Source organism: Melopsittacus undulatus, chromosome 3, assembly GCF_012275295.1.
Source record: "Melopsittacus undulatus isolate bMelUnd1 chromosome 3, bMelUnd1.mat.Z, whole genome shotgun sequence".
In the NCBI taxonomy this organism is placed as follows: domain Eukaryota; kingdom Metazoa; phylum Chordata; class Aves; order Psittaciformes; family Psittaculidae; genus Melopsittacus; species Melopsittacus undulatus.
The window spans coordinates 73,327,235-73,347,896 of NC_047529.1; the positions used below are offsets into that span (position 1 = coordinate 73,327,235).

General features: G+C 40.9%; 1 protein-coding gene across 1 annotated transcript; it reads right to left on the minus strand.

Annotated features, from left to right (window-relative positions):
* Positions 1 to 5,052: 5,052 nt before the first annotated feature.
* LOC101874204 (p53 apoptosis effector related to PMP-22-like) lies at positions 5,053 to 19,532 on the minus strand. The gene is made up of 3 exons (XM_005154769.4): positions 19,096 to 19,532; positions 5,739 to 5,882; positions 5,053 to 5,480 (listed from the first exon to the last, which is right to left on the minus strand). Exons 1-3 carry the CDS (start codon positions 19,304 to 19,306, stop codon positions 5,266 to 5,268), a joined length of 570 nt encoding a protein of 189 aa, XP_005154826.1. The 5' UTR covers positions 19,307 to 19,532; the 3' UTR covers positions 5,053 to 5,265.
* Positions 19,533 to 20,662: the final 1,130 nt, after the last annotated feature.

The window sequence follows — 20,662 nt, forward strand, 5'->3', positions numbered from 1 at the left end:
TTATGGAAAAACAGATGGCTTAGGCAAACAGTGGCATAAGTAAAAGGATGTATCATAAAAACTACCCAAGAGAGGGCAGTTTGATGTACTCTCACCACATTTATCATAAACAGTAAAACTATTTTGAAAGTTGTTCCTATAAATACTCCTCACACCCAGCAGTCACATGTAAAATTCTATGATGCACCCACATTTTCACCCGTATCATAAAAAAATGAAAAGCAAAATTGAAAATAGCTACTACATCGCTTCATATACAGGAATCTGTGGAACTAACTGGTGTGCGTAAACAGGCGTATGACCACTAATGCATTAAGTCACCTAAGGAACCATATATGTAAACAGCTTTGATGACCCCATTAGAACCATCTGCAACCTTAAGGTTATCCAAGTGCTTTTCTAGATTTTGGCACTTAGCACTGAAGAACTTTGCAGATAAAATTTAGGCCTAGACAGTATTATGCAGATGCAGCAGAGGAACAACTTTTTTCTTGAAACCGAAATTTCTAGCAAAAGCAGTATTTTGACAGTGAGGAAAAAGACTTTGTCTTTCTTCCCCCATTGCTAACTACACAGCAGCCATTCAATACTCAGTTTTAAGTTTCTGATATGACTCAGAAATAATTCTTTGGTTAGTTAGTTCACTATCCTTCTAGCAAGAGGTTTGATTCCCACTTTCCAACAGTGTTGAAAAAGGGCCAACTCTGTTCTCCCTTGTCACAAAGTTGATTGTTCCATTCTTTTATTAAATCTAGCTATCTTGAGAGCACACAGAAATTGACTGTATATAGAAATGTGCAAGGCAGTGTTCTACAATATTGTATTATAAGAAGAAATAACTGTTGCACAACTGAGATGTGTCAAAAGGAAAGACGAATCTTTTACTGTGACCATATTGTGTATCTAATGAAATGTGATTTAATTATGACCTAGATTCTACTAATATTACATACATTGAATTGTTCTTTATTCTGGAAATGATCCTGTCTCCTATAACTCTTGCTCCTTATCTTGTATGGATCAGTGTCCTACTCCAGAAGTAAACAGCACTGCTGAAATCAGTGGAGCATCCCACACAGATATTATTGATTCTGAGCACATGTAAAAATAGGGTTTACACTTCAAGGATGAAATGTCAGCCTCAAGAAAATCAATAAATGCACTGCAAGTGATGTCAGTGGGGTCAAAACCTCACTCATATCATTAGTTCATACAACAAAATATGTACAACTTTAATATCATTGCAAACTAGATTGCATTTGAATTATTGATTAGGCAGGCTGTATTTTAGGACCAAATAGCAGGTGACTGAAAAGTGAATACTGACATATGCACATGCTTGCAGAGAAAATTGAAAAGATCAAGATATCCACGTTATGCAAGCTGCAGCAGAAACATCAGAAATTAAACTGAACATAATAACTTACCTGCAGAAAGTTTTAATTATTTATTTTCCTTCAGTTTATACCTCTATGGCTGCTTGACATTTCATTTGTTTTCAGCACTATTTTTCCTTTGTTTTTCAATTGTATAGTTGGATTAGATACAATGCATTTGTTTGAGAATATTGCCCTAATTCTTAATTTGATGGGAACAGCAGTAATACCGTTAGCATTTAAGTCTTTATTTCTGCTGTTGTAACAGACCTAGTGTCCCCAAAAGCCAAATCTTGCAGGCATCTCTTCTTTCCTGTTCTCTTTTTAGCATTGCCATTGGGCACAATGAAACTTCAAGTGTATAATCTTTTGTTGTGCTGCTCTTGATGGATAAGTGCCTGTTTCTCTCATAGGCAAAATTTAGAGTGAGAACGCTACAGAAAAAAAGATGCAGAACTAAAGGGATGTCTTCTTTTCCTCTAATTTCTCCTTTGCTTGAAAATACAGACTTTCTGATGCTGACATAGCTCAAATTAATCTAACAATTTGGTTAGTTAATAATCTACCTGACCTGGTGTCGTAGTTTAAACCAAGTCCCCCAACTCCCGGAGAGTTAGGAAGGAAAATCCAAAGAATGTAGCCCCCACGGATTGAGATAAGAACGGTTTAATTGCTAAGGCATAACACAAAACCCCTACTGCCATTTACTACTACAAATAATAATGATACAGCAAACAGCAAGTGAAAAGAATACAACACCCCACCAGCCACCGACCCATAACTCACTCCACCCTGCCTAGCTGAGCACCGCGTGCTCCCTCCTCCATTTTCCTCCAGAGCTCCCTCCTCCTGCCTTCTCTTTCCCAGTATGCATCCTGGGCATCACGTGCTATGGTATGGAATACCTCATTGACTAGCCTGGGTCAGGTGTCCTGTCTCTCCTTCCTCCCGGACTCCCCTCCTCCACCTGGCTGGAAAAAAACCTTGAATAAAAACACCCTCAAAACATGCTCAAACCATGACACCTGGCTGTACACTAATTTAACAATTGATAACCTAGCTAGCTGATAACCTAGTTAGTCAATAATCTAGTTGAGGCACACTCTTGGCTTCTGGGTTCAGCTTCCTCTTCTTTCAGAACTGATTGCATTTTGCATGTTGCTTTTGCCATGCTCCCCTCTCTCAGCAGTCACAAATAGGAAGCAGCACTGGGATGTATGCAACAGTTTTGCACTTTTTTCTCTCTGATTTTCTGCCTCAGGGTTTAGGACGTATTTTACTAGGGACCTGTGGTGAGCTGGCCTGGCACAACTGGAAGCAAACTACCCTAAAGGCATGGCTGGAAGGAAAGTACCCCAAAGGCAGGCACTTGAGCTCTAGCTCCTGTGGTGCTTCTGATTGCTGGATACCCACTCAACTCCCTCCTGTTTTTAAAGAAAGCCTTTTCCCATGGGAGCCCAGGGACAGGGATCCAGGCTAGGGTCCTGCTGCTGTGGTGAGGTCAGCAAAGTTACTTCACTCCTTCTGTCCCAGGAAGAGGAAAGTGGTAGTGGGGAATGGGGACCAGAGCTGCATCCCACAGAGCTGCATTGCCACGAGCCCTGACACTGCTATGTTGCTCTTAGGGAGGAGGAAGAGGAAGAGAAGGAGAGAGAAAAGCTGGTGAAGTCACTGAGAGCAGTAAGGGAGAGGAGGGAGGAAAGGGGATGATCACCGTAGATTTTGCTTGCTTTTTAATTATGCTCTGCTCTCTCATCAAGGTTGGAGTCATACTCCTAAACCTTGTTTTGTGCACCTTTCCCCACCTCCAGATGTTGGTTCAGTGTCCAGCTAATGCTAAACTGTAAATATAATTAGTAATTGCTCAACTTCCCATTTGCTTCCTTAGGGGATTGCCACATCCATTGAAGCAAAAACTTCAGGCAGGACAACACTGTCTTCCTATTTGGTGAGCATGAGTGTATTACCCTCCCTGCCAAAGGAGCTGTAGAACACTATAGCAGAGAACTGTGTTGCATGTCACCCCATTGACCATGAGCAAACAGACCATGTTCTCTACTGTCATGCTTGTGAACAAAACCTCAGGAGACAGCCAAAATAAATACGACTGAAGAGTAACCGTCTGTCATGATGCTAGATTTGTAAGTAAGTTACTCTTCCTTCTCAAAATCCAGTCAGTGTATCCAGGTTCTCCAAGCTGGTGCCTGAGAAGAGGAGGCATTGAGGGCTTCCACACTTCCCCACTCTCAGTAGAGAACAAAAGCTAAGACTCATCACTGAAACAATACATTGATATCATTATTTATTAGGTATAATAAGCACAATAAAAAATTTATGATAATAGTTTTCCTGAACAGATCATATTACACAAAGACTTGCAAGCCATTTTATACAAACTGCTTTCTCAACTCTATTGCATTTTCATATCCTTCCAATTAGGAAACATATTCTTAATGTATTTGCAAGTTCTTGTCTAACTATTCCCTGATGCATCTACTCTTCTCACTGGTCTGATACATCTCATGTTTATTGATCAAAGTTAGAAGACACTCCATAAAAGTGAACAAAGTTAACTGCTTAAAAAAGAACCATACAGGTTAAGTCTGGTGTCTTTATTAATTTTAGCTACCCAGAGCTTCTACTAAAAATGTTTTCTATCCCTCATTCTTTGCAGTAAAGATATTTGGCAGGGTACACATAGTTACAAAATTGGAGATGTGTTATAAGGTAATAAACCTCTGTAGCTAAGGATTTTGGTAAGATTTATTTCTCCTCATAGCAAAATCATCAATTTTTTCACTTAAGAGAAGAAATGGATTATAAAGTTAAGGTTAACAAGGCAGAAACCAGTAGGGGCTTGATTTATACTTCATTGCTTGCAGTATATTGATTCTTGCAGCACTGTGGAGCATAAGATTCTGAAATGTGCTTTATGACATGATTTTCTCTATGAGAGCCTTAGTATGAGATGATAAGGGGTACTTACACATTTTACAGTCATGTACAACAGTTTTAGTCCTTCTTGACCCTTCTACACTGGATAAAAGGGCTGGATCCAGTACATCAGAGCTTTTTAAAGCCGTAGATCTTGATACAGCAGTTAAAAGAGGCAGATGCTCATGAACAAAGCCACACCAGGAGCCTCTTTAAGCCAGGCTGCAAGAGTGGCTTGAAATCCCCTCTGCCTCTACCAGCTCTGTGCTGGCCCTATCAATGGCACACCAAGATTTTTAAGTTTACTGAAGGTCCTTTCTTACTCTTACAGATATTTAGAAATAAATACTTACATTCCACATGGATGAGTAAAGGTCAACATCCTAGTTTTGGCAGGGGACTTCTCTCATCCTTGTTCTACCCTGTCCCTAAGTCTTAAGTGAATGAATGAGAAATGGAAGCAAAGCTATGAAGTGCTGGCTGACTAATTTGCTACTCTGCAGTCAGTGGGTAAAGGTATTTGCCTTCTTTAAAAATGTGCAATATCTTCAGGATAAAGATAATACATACAAAATGGGGGGGGGGGGGGGGGAGGGGGATTTGGGGTCTTCCTTCCTTCAGAAAGATGATATATATTGTTTAGTTTATTAGCAGTTTAAAAAGCTTTTCTGAATTTAATTAGAAATATAATGCATTTAAGATGCATGTACCTCACTCGTAGGACTGAATGAAGAAACACAAGTGTTTTTAATGTTTAGACTTTATCTAACCAATCCACATCAACTATGAAGGTCCAAAATAGAGTGGATAACTTTATTGTGGAATTCCAGTATCATTTTTCTACACACATTTGAAAAGTTTCCAGCCTTTTCTACTAACATACAATGATAATAATCTGGAAAATGTAGCTGGTCTGTCAGATACCTCTGGAATACGAACACTTTTTTTCTGGTGCTTATGGGGAAGAGTAAAAGTATGTGGGCTTCACATTACCCAAGATCTGATCTTCGTAGTTAGGAAGGCAGCAGAAGAAGAATCCCAAGCATATTTCCATAATGGCAGTGGTCCAGCCAAAGCCATAGGCCCAGCTGAACATATTGATTCCCGTCATTTCAATTTCAGTTGAGAACTTTACTGGATAAATAACCAGGCCCATGATGGAGAATACAGCTGAAGAAACAGAAGAAAACAAAAAATGTTTAAGCTAACACCCATCACGTTGCCTACCTCCATAACCACCTGTATCTAAACCCACCCGTGTTTTGGAGTATTTGAAAATCGGTCCACTGCCCTGACAGACTTTGTATTATTTGTCATAGAGAGCTCAGGTGCATGCAAAGACTTGGGCACAGAATCAGCAGAGGGAAATAACAGTTCTAGTATGGATATACCCGCACAAGCTGAGCTTGACTTCATATACTGTCTTACCAGCAACAAAAAGCAAGCCTCCAATCCCACGTATGAAGTTGAATCGAAGCGTGTCAATAGCAAATGCTATGATGGCCAGAGCGAAACAAATGACTAGAAGTATAAAGCCAACCAGGTACGTGGCAGCAGCAGCTCTTCCCCAAGCTGAAATCAGAAAGAAGATACATTAGAAGAGAACAAAAAAAATCCCTTGCAGTGTTTTTCTCTGGTTTACAATGAAAAGCTAATATAAAAAAAATGTGAGGTCAGCTCCCAAAAAGGAAAGCATGGGAGGTTTCTCTTCTCTCATAGGTGAATATTTTAGCTGCACAAGAAACCATCCACTCAGTGCAGAATGCATTAAAAATGTCAGCTTTGACCTGTCATTGTCCCTGCCCATGGCAGGGGGGTTGGAACTAGATGATCTTGAGGTCCTTTCCAATCCTAACTATTCTATGATTCTATGATTCTATATAGAATGCAAGTGAGCTTGTGTGCAAGTTTCTTCTTTAGATTTAACAATTATGAATCAAGATAAAATGTCTATAAAGGTGTGAGAATGGACACTCTCCTTCAATAACAAATGTCATTAACTCAGCAGATGCCATAAAACCAGCAACATTTTGGAAGGAGAATTAGACAATCCCTGAAACTAACTAAAATCTTCCTTTAAAAAAAAGCGTTTGTACAAATGCTCATACCACTCTAGCACGCAAATTTAAAGGTATGGCAATAGTCCATAAATGTCAAAATTCAGTGGCTCCTGTCTTTGCAGCCTTCGTTTATCTCTGTATCTTAAATGGAGCTAAAGATCTGGAGTCTGTTTTGTAGGGAAATGTGACCTCTGTTTTTGATCCAAAGCCAGAACCATTTCATTTTGAAAAGCTTGTTCAGGATACTTTCTTTTTCAAATTATATATCTATGTTATAACATGTCAGAGGAAAGAGTATCATGCTAGCATAAGAACTGGGAAAAAAAAAGATATTTATTCAGTGTATTTTATGTCTGGAGGGGCAGCTACTGCTCAAAGAAATCAAAGTGTCTCCTCTTTGGAATGTAAAAAGCCTACACTGACACTTTTAAAATTGTGTAGGCAGTAAAATGGAGTAGGCAGTGAAAGTCTACTGGGCATCTACAGACTTCACCCTATGGCATATACTATGCACTTGTAGGGTATCAGCTTCTAACCATATACATATAGCAGCAGTGCTGAAAAATTATCACAGCCCAAACAAGCCCGACTACAATTACAATTCAAATGCAGTACACACTGCTCAGTAGAAGTTCACTCTGGAACCGAACAAGTTAAGATTATTGATACCCAGTAACCTGCCAACTAGTTTGCTTCAGACATGTTGTAAGTAATAAAATTCCCCCTGGCAAGGTAGGTACAAAAGCCACCATTCAAGTGACACCATTGTGCTCAACCTCTCTTCTCCCAGGCCCCACACCAACTCTGCTATCAGACTAAAAAAAAAGCATCAGGATTTTCCAGCTCTACTTTACTTCTGATCTGCCCATAAAAACCAACTTCCCTCTTTGTTTGCTTTTCACCATACCCCCATGCTTTGTAATCATTGCTCCTTTCTAGCTATTGCACTATATTTGCAGGTTAATGTTGTGTCCTTTTTCTTCCTTATGCCAAAAAAACTTTCTGCTTTTTAACTGCTTTGTTTTTCCTGTAAGCAGGCAGATGACTGAGAAGACTGAAAACAACAGCAAAGATGTGCCTAAGTTTCATTTTCTAGCCCAGTCTTTTAACCCAGACTCCTCTCCGGGAGTTTACAGGAGGCTTGGAGGCAGAATATGCAATGTGGAAGCGCAGGTGGGAGGGCAGTACTTCAGGCAGAGTTATCAAAGGAAACAGCCAGGAAGAGGAATTTAATGCACTGCCACAGTTCAATTCACCCGTGTTGAGGATGCTCCTGCTCCCAGCCTCTGTGCCACCCCTCTAAAATGGCAAAAAAGGGGCACCTGACCATAGAAGAAGCTGCTTAGCAGCACTGACCTCACTGCTGTTGGGTACAAGATTCACAGCTTCTGACAGAAGGGTGAGATGACAAGGACATCTAGAGGTGATGGTTTCTGTTAGGTGTACAGCTGCTTGTGGTTAAGTGCAAAACCCATGGGCAAAGGGGTGTCTCTCTCCCAGAGCAGACTCAGGAAGTGCTGAGGCACCACAAGACCTGGTGTGCTTCATCTCACCCCTGCCACCACCACTGCATGGTCTGCCAAAGCTCAGTCTTGCTTCCCAAGCAATGGGAAATTCCCTTCTGATGGCAGAGCACCATTGCCCAGGATGGAAGCATCGCCTGGGCTGGGGGCTCAGCCATGTGCAGCAGCACCTTGCTCATGCCACCATCTCACTTCTCTGCCGGGCTCACCCAGGTGTTTCTCCTGAAGTAGTGTTACCAGTGCAGCGACTGTATGAAGGCAGCTTGTGTGCGCACCCAACCCGCCAGGCATTAGCTATATGCAAGCAGAGACATGCTCTTGCAGGACACTTACATCATTAAGAGGCATTACTTAATCACCTAACAGCCAACTTTGTGACTCACACTTCTACAGAAGAGAAAAAAAAATTAACTCAATGCTGAAAGAATACCAATAGGATTTCATGGAAAAGTCGCTAAGAGTTTTTTTGGGGGATAAATACCCTGACTTCATCTGTCCTTTACAAAATGTAGCATCTATCAGTAAGCTAACACAACCCTGTGCAAACACCTTCCCTTTCTGGGGTAAAAGGTAGCAAAAACTTCATGTAGCAATAATTGCAATTGTTTCTATATCTGAGATACTTATTTTTGCTTATGCCAGCCAGAAGCACTACAGTAGCTTAGGGCCTTTACCAACAGAGCAGATACTTACAATTCTGTAAAAATGCCAGAATTAGAAGGATTAAACTGATCAGAAAACACTGACAAGGGAGTGGCTAATCTGGTCCCAGATATTTTCTTATCTTCCCATGGTGTGCATTTGTTTTGCTTTAACATAAAGCAAAAAACATTTAAAAAATGTTCTAATGGCAAAGCTCTTTCTTAAAATGTGAACTCCAGAACAACAAAAAAAATCGCCTCAGGTGCAAAACCAGCTCCAGGTACACTTGACTGTAGAGAGGGCAGGTGAAAGCTGAAAGTCCCCCTGTCATCAGAACAGAAATAGAAGGAGCAGCAGCTTACAGGACATCAAACTGAGTCCATGAAAATATTCAGCTATTTGTGAGATCTGTGTTCTCAGCCCCCCCCAAACAACAGTGAGGTTTTGGCTGTCTAAGAGTTAAAATGTGCTTCTTGTGTTTATGCAAGAGTGTCCTTGAATACCAGCAGCATCCTGCAATACTATTGTGCCAGTCCTATTTCTCCCTTTTCCAGCTCCTCTATCAGCTGGAAGTACACCAATGAACACTATAGAAGAGCTTGTAGGAAGCTACACACCATCTTGAAAACTCTTTTTAGCTGGCAATTTTCTGAGCAATTATGTCTTAAAATAAGTCTTTGCTAACCCAAACAGGAAAAAGGACCCATGTTTTCATGCCTATCTCAAGCAGAGGAAGGGCAGTGCTTCTATTTACAGTGCTTTGTGTATCAGCAGTGATTTCTGAAAGTCTGACTACTCACAGTGAAGGCAGCAATAGGTAACTAATGGAAAATAAAAATAAGGGCCTGCCTTTTAAAACTCCCTTCTGTGTGAGAAGCCCCCTTGAGCTAATTTAGAGACCAGAAAGAGCCCACCCATGCCATTACAGAGCTCCCTGTAGCTTGTGAGCAAGATAATTAGCTGAAACGGTGTACAATAACAATGCAGCTTTATTACTTTGCTATTAAAGCTAACTCAGTTCAGAGGCAGCATGACTACTTCTTGTATTGCACCATCTAAACACATTGCTGACTGCAGCCAAAGGGAAGCTGATGGACTTCATAATAGATCCAGGACTTCAAGAGTGCTTCCAGTTTCCTGCCTTCCTGATTTTACTCCCTCACGTTTTCCAGTTTGCAAAAGTGTAAACACTGCCTGTGCTTCACACATAAGGAAATAAACTTCCTTGCTCAGCAGCAAGTTGAGCCAAAAGTTTGAATCACCAGATCTAGTCTTTCCTTAGCCTGCTGCATTAAGTGCTCCAAATGGTGCCTTCAAAAAACAGCTGTCACACCTTGAAAATAACATGTGCAGTCTATATTCCCCATGACAAACACAAGATTCTGTTTCTGATGTATGTGGTTCAAAACGTGGGAAAACATTTACAATTATGCTCTCAAGTTTTTCTTGATCTGGTACCCCAAAACCATATGAACTGCTGTCTCTCTCTTTTTGGGTGATGTTTTCTGAAAGCAACCCCAGAGAGCTCAGAAGTACTTCTCCTGGTCTAATCAATAAGGAAATACTTCTCCAAATGTTCCTCCTGGCTCGAAGTTAAATACACAGCTAGCACAATAAACAATAAATGTTTATTGCCAGCTCACAGACACCAACAATTACTGGGTTCTTGCTGACTGATCATTTTAATACAACAGCCACTGCAGTGAATTGTCCAGCAATTTGAGGAAGAATAGTTTAAATTCAAAAGAAACAGCGGGTGGAGGGAAGAAAATGTAACAGACTAATATTTTGCTTTGTTATCCTTCATACCACCAAGGGAAAGAAAGACAAACCCCGCAGTTCTAGCTCCAGTCTTGCAAAGCAAATCCTACAAGAACAAAAATCTGCCAGGGTGGTGATTCATCTCTGTGTCGTAAGTAATGAGAATGTTTCTGGGCTGAGTTTGCAGAGCCCAACCTGTTTTACATCTCTCTGATTAAAGGGAAAGAGCATTATTTTGGAAACAAAACTGAACTCAGGTTTCTCAACCTGATGCTCTTCATCAGGGTGTGGTGAACTCTGCAGTGCACATGCTTCACTTCGAAAAGGCACTGCTTTGGCCAGGTTTTATCCATTTCATTTTGATTTGTTCTCCTTAATCTTTGCATGTGAAAGTGTGCATGCTTGCAGCAGAGCATGTGCTCTCCTTAGCATGAATCTTAAGATGGCCCATCAAACTCATAAACCCACACTTCAATTTATCAGCTGATGAGTAACAAGCTGCTGGTGCGTATGCAAGCCACTGTTATCCAGGACTCTGGATCCCCCTTGCTATCTGTGCAACGGTGAACAGTGCAAAATCCTGTGTGCTGGAAATCATGACCCTAAAACATGCCAACTACAGGGAATTTCTGTGCCCTTTTGTAAACAAGTGAACACTGAAGTCTTTGCAAGTTTTTGCTGATCACATAAGCTGGCATTGAAATACCAGTGTGCATGCGTTTGTACATAGAAAAATCAGAAACTATTAAAAGCAGCTTCTTCTGAATAAACTGCGTGTGCAAACTGAAAGCTATTGACTGAAAATAATTTCAAAGGAAGGCTATACAAATGAAGAAAACCACATGTTAATCATGGATAATTTATTAACAGAATAAAATGAGGAGAAAAAAAATCAATGACATGATTGGATGTGTCCTATTCCCTGAGCTTCTATCTTCATTGCATCTGGACCATTCTCAAAACAACTGCATTCTCTGAATATCTTTCCCATGGGGAGTCAGTACTGGATGTACTCTGGATGTACAGTAATCTGGGGTTTTTTTTGGTGTGAGCTCATATATGAAATACAATTTTTTTTGTCCTTTTTGACATCCTTTCTGGTAATTCCATTCCTTTTCCCCTGGCATAACTTCTTTAGGATGGATATGAGTTTCTCATTTAATAGCAAGGCATTAGCTCACAACATGCAGCCATTTTCATGTGAGCGGTAACCAGCTTTTACCTTGCCGCTAAAGAGACAACCATGGAAACAGAGAATGACCTATTTAGGTTCACACTAAGATAATGTCATTGAAAAAGTTTCTCAGTGATTAGTAGCAGGTCACATATAAATGAGAAAGGATTAGAACTTTAGAACAATTACCCCATAATAATGATTTCAAATTACAACAGTAAGGAAAAGAAACTTTATGCATAGGCCATCTATCAATAAAACACAGGCCATATTAGCAGAAAGCAGTGTCTTCACCAAAGCTTAAAGTAATAGCTCAGTTTGGCTTGGTGGACTTAAACGCCTTTAAAGCAAAAACTTAATTCCCCACCACTGGCTTCACCCACAAAAATACACCAGCAAAGCCTGTATCCAAGGCTTTATATACTTCTGCAAACCTCTCACTGAGGTAAGCAACTCAACTTAGAAGCTATCCTGACTTGAAATTAAGGGGAGGAGCAACTACATCTTAAGGGAGTGGTACAAACGCATCTCATCATAAGTCAAAGCATGTACAGGCTTGACTTAGAAGCTGGCTTCTGCAGATCTTGTATTAATGAGGACTGCTTCCTGATGCTTACTTAGCACTAGGGAAGCAGAAGTGGCAGAGCACACAGAGCCATCATGAAAGGGAATACCAAGGGAGTAAGTTGGCTATTAAAAATAATGTGCACACAGTGCCTCGAAATTAAAGGTTTGCTCATGAGAGTAGTCAGGGAGTACCCCTATCTCACATTATCTTCAGAAGGAGTTGCGCATATTGAGAACACTTTGAGATTAAAGTTTGGTCTTACACACTCAAATGTTACATGTTTTTTGCTCCTATTTTTTTCTATTTATCTAAAATTAAAGCAGGATTACTTATACTTTGTGTGTGTATGGAGATTAGGAGGGTAGGTAAATAAAACAGGTAAGGTGTTGATTAATAAGTCTATCTCCATAAGCTTAATTAATCACTCCCTTAACTACCCCTGAGTTAAAAGTGGTTTAAAATATTTAATGCAAATTAAACAGAATCAATTTCCATTATAATAGAAGCTATGTACTAGGACTTTTACTTGAAATAGCAGAGTGGAACCTTTCAAAGAAAAAAAGTCTTTTTAAGTTTTATATTCCCAGGACCATTTGAGCCTGAAAAACACTGAATTTACATCCCATTTTCAACTGTGAGCAAACTTTGTTCTGAAACCTTGCTGAATGTTGACTTTTGCACAAAGTATTTGCTCTCTGATAGAGAGCAGCTGTGAATCTGGATCCAATTTTCTGTTAGAAGTAAAACTGTACCATTTTCAAAAGAAAAACACTAACATATAAGCAGAAAGGGTACTTTGTGATCATGAAATACATCATAAGCTATATTTACTCTTCTTGTGAATGAAATAGCCTTTACAATGCATCCAGAAAGTCTCCATCACTTGCTGTTTATTGCTGATGGGGTTGTCAATGAACTGCACAGAGACTTGTAAACTTGGGGGCTAGTTTGGGCACAGTGTGCATATTCAGCATAATAGGTGACATTAAATGTATTCAATTGCAGAATAGTACTTCAGCAGGGCTGTGTGTGATCTGACGTGTTAATTAGCACCAGTAGAAAGAAGCAAGAAGCCTCTGAGATATAAGCTTCTGTCCCTACTCTCCAAACTACCTGGAGTTCCTGGGCATTTTTGATTGGTGAGATTTTGTAATGATACTTGGCAAAGAAGAAACATGGCATTGCAATACTCAATGACTCAAGATTTAAGGGTTGCTCAGAACAATGCAAACTGTCAATGAGAACTATTATAAAAATGGGGAAAAAACAGTGTTTTGAGGGTTTTGTTTGTTTTCCTGTGTAACTACTTTCCTTCTTAAGTAGCCTGACTGTTTAACCCTACAGTGTAGTTCAAAATCCACCTTGCAGCCCTTATCACTGTTCAGACTATGGATGGTTTATTATAGCCTGCAGTATCAGATTACCTCAATAAACTAGAGGAAGAGATGAGAAGAGAGAGTTTAGCCACAAGTTTCCACACATTTTCAGCAGAGATGCTACCCCATGTGTGTGAGTGAATGGTATCCTCTCAAGGATTTAAGGTCCTGAAAGTGCAAAGCGCGGAGGATCTTCACAAATTACTCAGCACCAGCAATTCATATCTCCTGAAGGGGAGATGAGAACCCTCAACATGATTGCTATTTTTCCACCCAATTTAACTGCAATTATTAAAGGAAGGTTTGATAATAAACAGTGGGATGCCATCTGCAATTGCTCTCTGTAGAGTTACTTGCTGAAGAGCATAACTATTATTTAGAAGAGTCTTGATTAAATGAATCTGCCACTAAATATATAAAAGGACAAACCCTAGAATTACAAGAGAAAGCATGTTAGCAATTGCAGATGAGGAATGAAAATTGCCATGGTAATTCAATGCGCTGGGCTTGATTCCCTTCTCTTAGACTTCTTTAGTAACAATGGAGTGTCTCCTACAAGCTGGGGAAAAATCAAATGTGCTCTTTCTTTCTTGCATCAGAGTTCCTTAAGTATACTGTTGTTGTGATATTCTCATTACTGTACATATTTAACTGAGCCTGTAATTTCTAGCATTCAAAGTTTTGAATAATTGAATATTCTACTTTATGAAGTAACTAATCTTATCTCATTTCTCACTGGTTAGTCCCAGGTAACGTTACACTTTTAAGAGACTGATGACTTAGGAAATTACATGCTTTTTTATACACTGTCATTAAAACTACAGGCAACCACCATATAAAAATATAACTGTTTCATGCTATGGTGCAGCAGGAACATCAATAAGCTTTCATTTTCAGTTTACCCTGCATCAAAGGAGTCAAGGATTGCCCTGTAACCCAGGGAATGCAGAAGATGGAGCTGGTCTCCATCCTGGGCTCTCTCACATGCTTCCTTGGCATGGTCAGAACATTCCTCAGCCTTTGTTTCCCAGCTGCAAGGATACTTTTCCAAATCTTCTTGAATTTTACCAAACTCTGAAAGCTTTTATGTTCAAAATTCTGGCAATAAAGGCCCCATGACTTGAATGTCCCTGCTTTAACAGCACAGTTATTTGTTTGCTTCATTTCTGTTCCTACACAGACACCCTCTCATGGCAAATAGCCACTGGGACAGCTTGCTTCTCTTCCCAGACCCTGCTAAGAGGGGCTGTATTCCAGCCTGTCCCTCTGCAAATATCCCCATGTCACTGTGTTCACAGCACTTGCTATGGCTTGAGCCAAGTGAGAGTTTCCCCATGTCTGGGATTATGTCCTGGCTGTCAGATGTCATGAGAACGATGGGGAAGGCAAAGCAGTTTTACATAGGAAGTGTGGCAATGGGGAAACTTGGTGTCTGGTCTGTCCTGTGCCCCAGGTGTGATGAGCCACTGGTCTGCTGGAGAAGTCAGTTTTCCAGAGGCAGAGCTGTGGGAACAACAATGCAAGGCCCATGGTAGGTGTAAGTACCAAGAAAAGTCCTCTGCTGCTTGGAAACTGATCATGTTGTAACATTTGTTGGGGATTTTTAAAAACTAATTTCCATTTTATTATTCCTACATAATAATAAATGGTGCTTTATCACAGCTCTGGAACCAAAAGCCTGATATAGGCAGAACAGAAGAATTTCTAGTCATCAATAGAGTTCTTAGGAGAACAAAGCAGGAGATTTCTTTCCCAAAAAAAGTTATTACCTTTTGCAGCATTCCCTTATTTTACTATCTATCCTGTAGAAATACTCATATTTGAGTATGTTCAAATATTTGCCATATTTAAAGTAATTTTGTGCATTATAATAATTTCATACAAGCCGTCCTATCTTGTAGTATTGCATCAACATTCATAGACCAAAATAAAACTGGAATGAACTAGAACACAGTTATTTGGCTGGAAGACAAGATGCAGGAAGATGTCCTTTCCAGATGGCAAATCATCCATTCCTCCACTAATCTCCACAGCCACTAAACACTCCATACATCTCAGGGAAAGGCTGAAATTGCATACTAGGATGTGTAAATAACTGAAGATCTGAATTCCACTTGTCATGTGGAAATGCCTTTTCCTGATTTTTTCACCAAGATCTCTGTTTGCACCATGTTAATGAGCTGGCCTCATCACCTAAAATTAAAGATTTAAGCTTGCAGTTGTTTTGATGGCAGTAGCTGCACATGGAAGAGCTGAAGGGCCAGGTGGAATATAAGATGGGACAAGTACACCCACAAGTTTTCTATCCGACTGTGAATCATATTGAGACTAATAAAATCAGTTATTTTCCTCCAACCAAACCCACACGTGTTTAAACATCTTCAAAACCTGCAGTGGAATATATTACACACTGCAAAAGTGTTTCAGGTCTGCAAGACACACCCTGTTCAAAAGAATTTATATAGCCAAATATCAAGAAAAACAAAGGAGTACTGGGAGTACTGTGCCAGCTTCATGAAGGGATTTAACTTGTGTGTTTTCTTTGCAAGCTCAGCCATGTCCCAAACATAGATTCCATATTGTGCTCATTATCTATCATAAAAGTCTGCCTTTGTAAAGGCTCAAGCATGTTATAAGCTTGAGACCTTTATTCCAAGTCTCAGAATGTTGCAGAGCTACAGTTTGCATCTCTCAGTCCCTTGTCCTAAACTCCATGCATTTCAAGTAAGTTCCCTAAAGCACTAGATGTTTTTCCCTAGAAAGTTCTGTTTATTTGAGATAAATATGCTTGAAGAGCAAAAGACTTCTGGTAAAGATTAGATGAGTATGATATGGTTAAAGTAGATCTGAACCCTTGGAGAAGACCCACTCCAATGAAACATTCGACCTTCTTCCCTTCCAAATTGACTGACTCCAATGATGTTGGGTTTTTGTCTTCTGTCTGTGCATATTCCTATGTTAAGCCAAATAGCAGAGATTCAAGGGGAATTACAAACATTGCAAGTGGAGAATTTGATTAGAATTTTCACATTATATTGAACAACTTGCAAGAACGTTACAATTATATCTGATTTTGATAGAATGAAGACATCAGTAATGGAGTAAGATAACTAAATTGTCCAAGTCATGATGAGAACATTTGCTGGAAGCTGCTGGGAAACCATTCCTGCAGGAAGACCGTATTTTGGAACCTGCCCACCCTGTGGCAGATTAGGTAGCGAAGCTGAGAGTAAAGCTCAGAGGAAACAAGATGGGAACTGTGGAATAGAGGAGGGGAAAGAGAGCATTCATATCAGGAAACATGGGAAACACTTTTGTTCTTTCTGTTTACATTATGGCTTTTGTCTCTGTGCTCAGTAAGGTGTGTAATTACACTTCGTTTATGCAGCAATGCATTTAGCTTGGCACAAGACAGAGCTAAATATCCCACAGAACATGATGCTGAATGCTTGTTTCTTATGACCTTTCTGGAGTACTGTAGGTAAATGTAATCCCAGAATTATCAAAACCCTATATTTCACAGAGGCAAGTAGAAACAGGCTTAGCACAAGACCTGGATGCTCACAAATGAGATGCGATGGTCTCATCTTTTGGGTGAAATCCAAGACCAGCATCAGGCAAATGCATCCTGCATGAGGAAAGGCAGAAACCCCGGAATCCATACCCCACACCAACTGAGGAAGAAAAGCATGGTATGAAAAATGTAGAACAGGATTGGATCTGAACACATCTCACCTCTGGAAAGGTGTCTGAAAAGGGAGGATGGAAAGGATCAGGACAGTGACAGTCAGGTCTCTAACCCTTTTATGGGTCAGAGTAACCCACCCCTGCAATTGCCAAGATCCATATTGTAATGGCATGATCTTGCCTAGGCAGAAGCCTGGCAGCGTAATCCCCTGTCACTCAGTTTATGTACACATTTTTTACATATAGGCTTTACATATTCACCCATTGGCTAAATGACTCCATTGTCCCAGACATATCTTCCTTTTCCACCTAGAAATTTTATCCAGGAGGATTTTGAGGATTTACTTGAAGTAAGGTAGTAAGCTCAAAGAGGTCCAATAATAGCTGCATGCTCACCGAAAGCATAATGCAGCCATACAGCACATGAAGAGCATTTCTAATGCTTCCAGAAGCATTAGCTGACTCTCCAGTTGAGAATATTCTGCATGTGTGTACTAAGTCCAACATTTTTGTGTTAGTGCAGGATTTATTGCGAATGTGATTCATGGTAGCCACAGACATTGCGGCATAGTCCACATAGAGGATGACCTCCCCGGTTTGTCTGCAGATGCTGTCCAGTGAGAAATCGCTTACAACTACTGAATTTAAGCATGTCAGAGTGAGGCAAGATAAGCAAGGAAGTGAAATGCCAAACAATTGTGTAGGACCTGAAAGCAAGTTGAAACTTTTCTTGTATTATCAACAGAAGCAAGGTAAAACTTCATAGCGTTTTCTGTTCAACTAGACCTAGCATTCATGACACAGGGCCTAATCTGGGGATCAGGAGTCTCACGGAAACTCAGGCCTGAGAAGGCCTTTGCTGAGCATCATGGTCTCTCTCCTGCTCTCCAGTGCCATGTACCAGAGGCCAATTTGCTGGCTTGATCCATGCCCAGCCATAGAGCTGATGCAGGAGCTCCAAGAGCAGGACAGGGCATGATGCTTAATAGAGCTGGTCTTGTCCTGAAGCCCTACACTCACAGAGACCTGCTACAATTAACTTGTTACAGCTGAATTCTGTGCACAGAAACCAAACATGATGAGCTTCCAGGAACAATTTTCAAAAGCTGCAATAAATGATCCCTAAGATTGTTTCTGCAAGTGCTCTTAACGTTCATTTTCAACAAAAGCAGCTGAGATTCTGAGCTTTGGATAAAATCTCTTCCTTTAATTGGAATTAGCATAAATTGTAAGAACACTTGAACTTTCCTCCTGGTTCACTGATCTACAGAAAAAGAGAAGAAATAAAGAAACGGGGCCCATCCAGAGTGATCATTCTTTTGGTCTATTCTTCCATATTCATGGTTTACATCTTTTTAAGCTGAGGATTGCTCCCAGGTGGATGTGTTTAATAGCACAGTTAACCAAAACTCAGTGCAAACAAGAAATCTTTTCATCTTTTAAAACTCTTTCACGCAACCCGCCTATCAGAGCAGTTTCAGGGCAGCATTCTGCAGCCTGACACTCCCTGGGAATATCTTCCTGCCATCTCACATTTTTACCTCCCATTTCTTGCTGGCATTCAGGACTGACATCACACTAATACCAGGCTTACTCACACAACTTGCTGTTTGGGCATTTGATCAGCAGCAGCTGTAAAGTTTTGGAAAGCAGAGATTAGTGAGAAGTTACTAGCTTCTTCTAGGAGAGGAAGACAACTTTAAATTCTCTAATATTTTCTACACTGGTACATTACCACATGTGGACTTTTGTACTATGCATCCCACCACCTAGAGCAACCAGGTTGCTTTCTGCATAGGGATGAGGGCCTTTCTCTTCTTCATTCTGTTAGTCAAAAGACTTGAGGCATTTTAGTGACAGTCCTTATTGCCCATAACTTCATTTATAAATGTCAAATATTAGGCAATACAGTTAGGAGAGCCATGGGAAAGTGAACTTGGAGATATATCCCACTGCTCCAGATACCACTCCCCGTCACCCTTGCAGGTGCTTACCGTAACCCATGAGGGACTCGCAGGACCATTCCCCACCCTGCGAACCTCTCCTGCAGCTCTCCCATAACGACGCTTGGTGCACGTAGGGCAAGGTCTGTGACTCCAGCCAGCCCCTGCCCGCCAGCGCAATGATACCGAAGATGACACCTATGCCCAGGAGCAGGGGTAGGATCCATCTGCACCGCGTGTAGTCAAGGCCGTACTTCACCATCTTTCAAGGCAGGGGACACTGATGGAAGGAGGACAGCCGTCTCTGCCACGGACTCAGCAGTGTAGAGCAATGGAAGCTTCTGCAAAGCTCCGGAAAAGTGAGCACTGGCTGGTACCTATGAGCGCCTGTGCAGATGCTTGAGAAAAGCTTTCTGATCAGGAGAGACACGGCAGGCAGGGAAAGAGGGAGGGACAGAGGGAGGAAGGGAGCTCCACCTAGATTCACATGAGTAAGAGCTGCTGCTGAGCAATAACCAGTTGAGCTGGGGAGAAGCTTCCAGGCTGGGTTTATCTGTGGGATCCTCTCTGTTCTGCTGACTTGGTAACACATCAGGTGCTGTTTACCCTCGGCACTTAACGCTTTCCTTCCTGCCACTCCCCACCAGGAGCACCTCACAGCTGTGTTTACATCTTTCTGCCTCCTAAGGGATTTGCATTATGGAAGGTGAAAACAGGAGACAAAACAGGGAACTATTTGTATTAGAGGGTGGTTGCTTCTGAAACTTGCCACCTGGAGGCTGAAAGCTGCCTTTCTTGGACCCCATTTAAAAATAAAATTATACCTTATTTTTTTCACAAGTAAATAAAATCCCCGAACTGCTATAAAGCTGAGACAATGAAGAATATGTTACTGGCCTCCCTTTCCATTTCTGGACATAGCTGCAGGGAGGGGGAAATAACAAGGTTTATCATTAAAAACACAGTATGATCTATATGTAGCCTTCATGGGAGAACAAAAACTGAGCTTTGATTTGACTGTGCCTTATGAGCACTCCCTGTGCATGGCTCTGGCTGTACATGCACTGCCTGGGGCCTGTCAGAGCCTGCCTGCAGTGTGCTATGGGAGCAATGCAGAGATGAGCCATTACCTTGCCATGCCCCAGGAGGCCACCTTTGCTGAGCACGGAATGGAGTTTTCCATCTGTCAGCTCAGAGGCAATATAGCCATGTTCATAGCATTCTCCCTTTGAACTAACACGTGCTACAACCTAGTACTTTTGTAGAGACACATTTACATCTGGAAGCAGCTGCACCCTTTGCAGATCAAAGCTGGTTTCTGTGAAGAATGGCTAAACACAGAGGATGTAAAGCGCCCTTTGCTCCCATGGTGGATTTTGTCAGGCAGTGCTGTATGTAAGTACAACCTCACTTACTCTCAGAGATTTGCAACATTGCAGCTTTCATGGTGAAATGTGACATCTATACTGAACTGCAAACACAACAATTTGCTGAATTAATATCCATAAATCAATAATGGCCTCAATAAAAGGAATTAATAATTTACTTTAAATTGATACACTGTAGAGGAGAGTGCCTGAAGAGGCATTGAACTTGCTCACATCCAGACTGGAACATC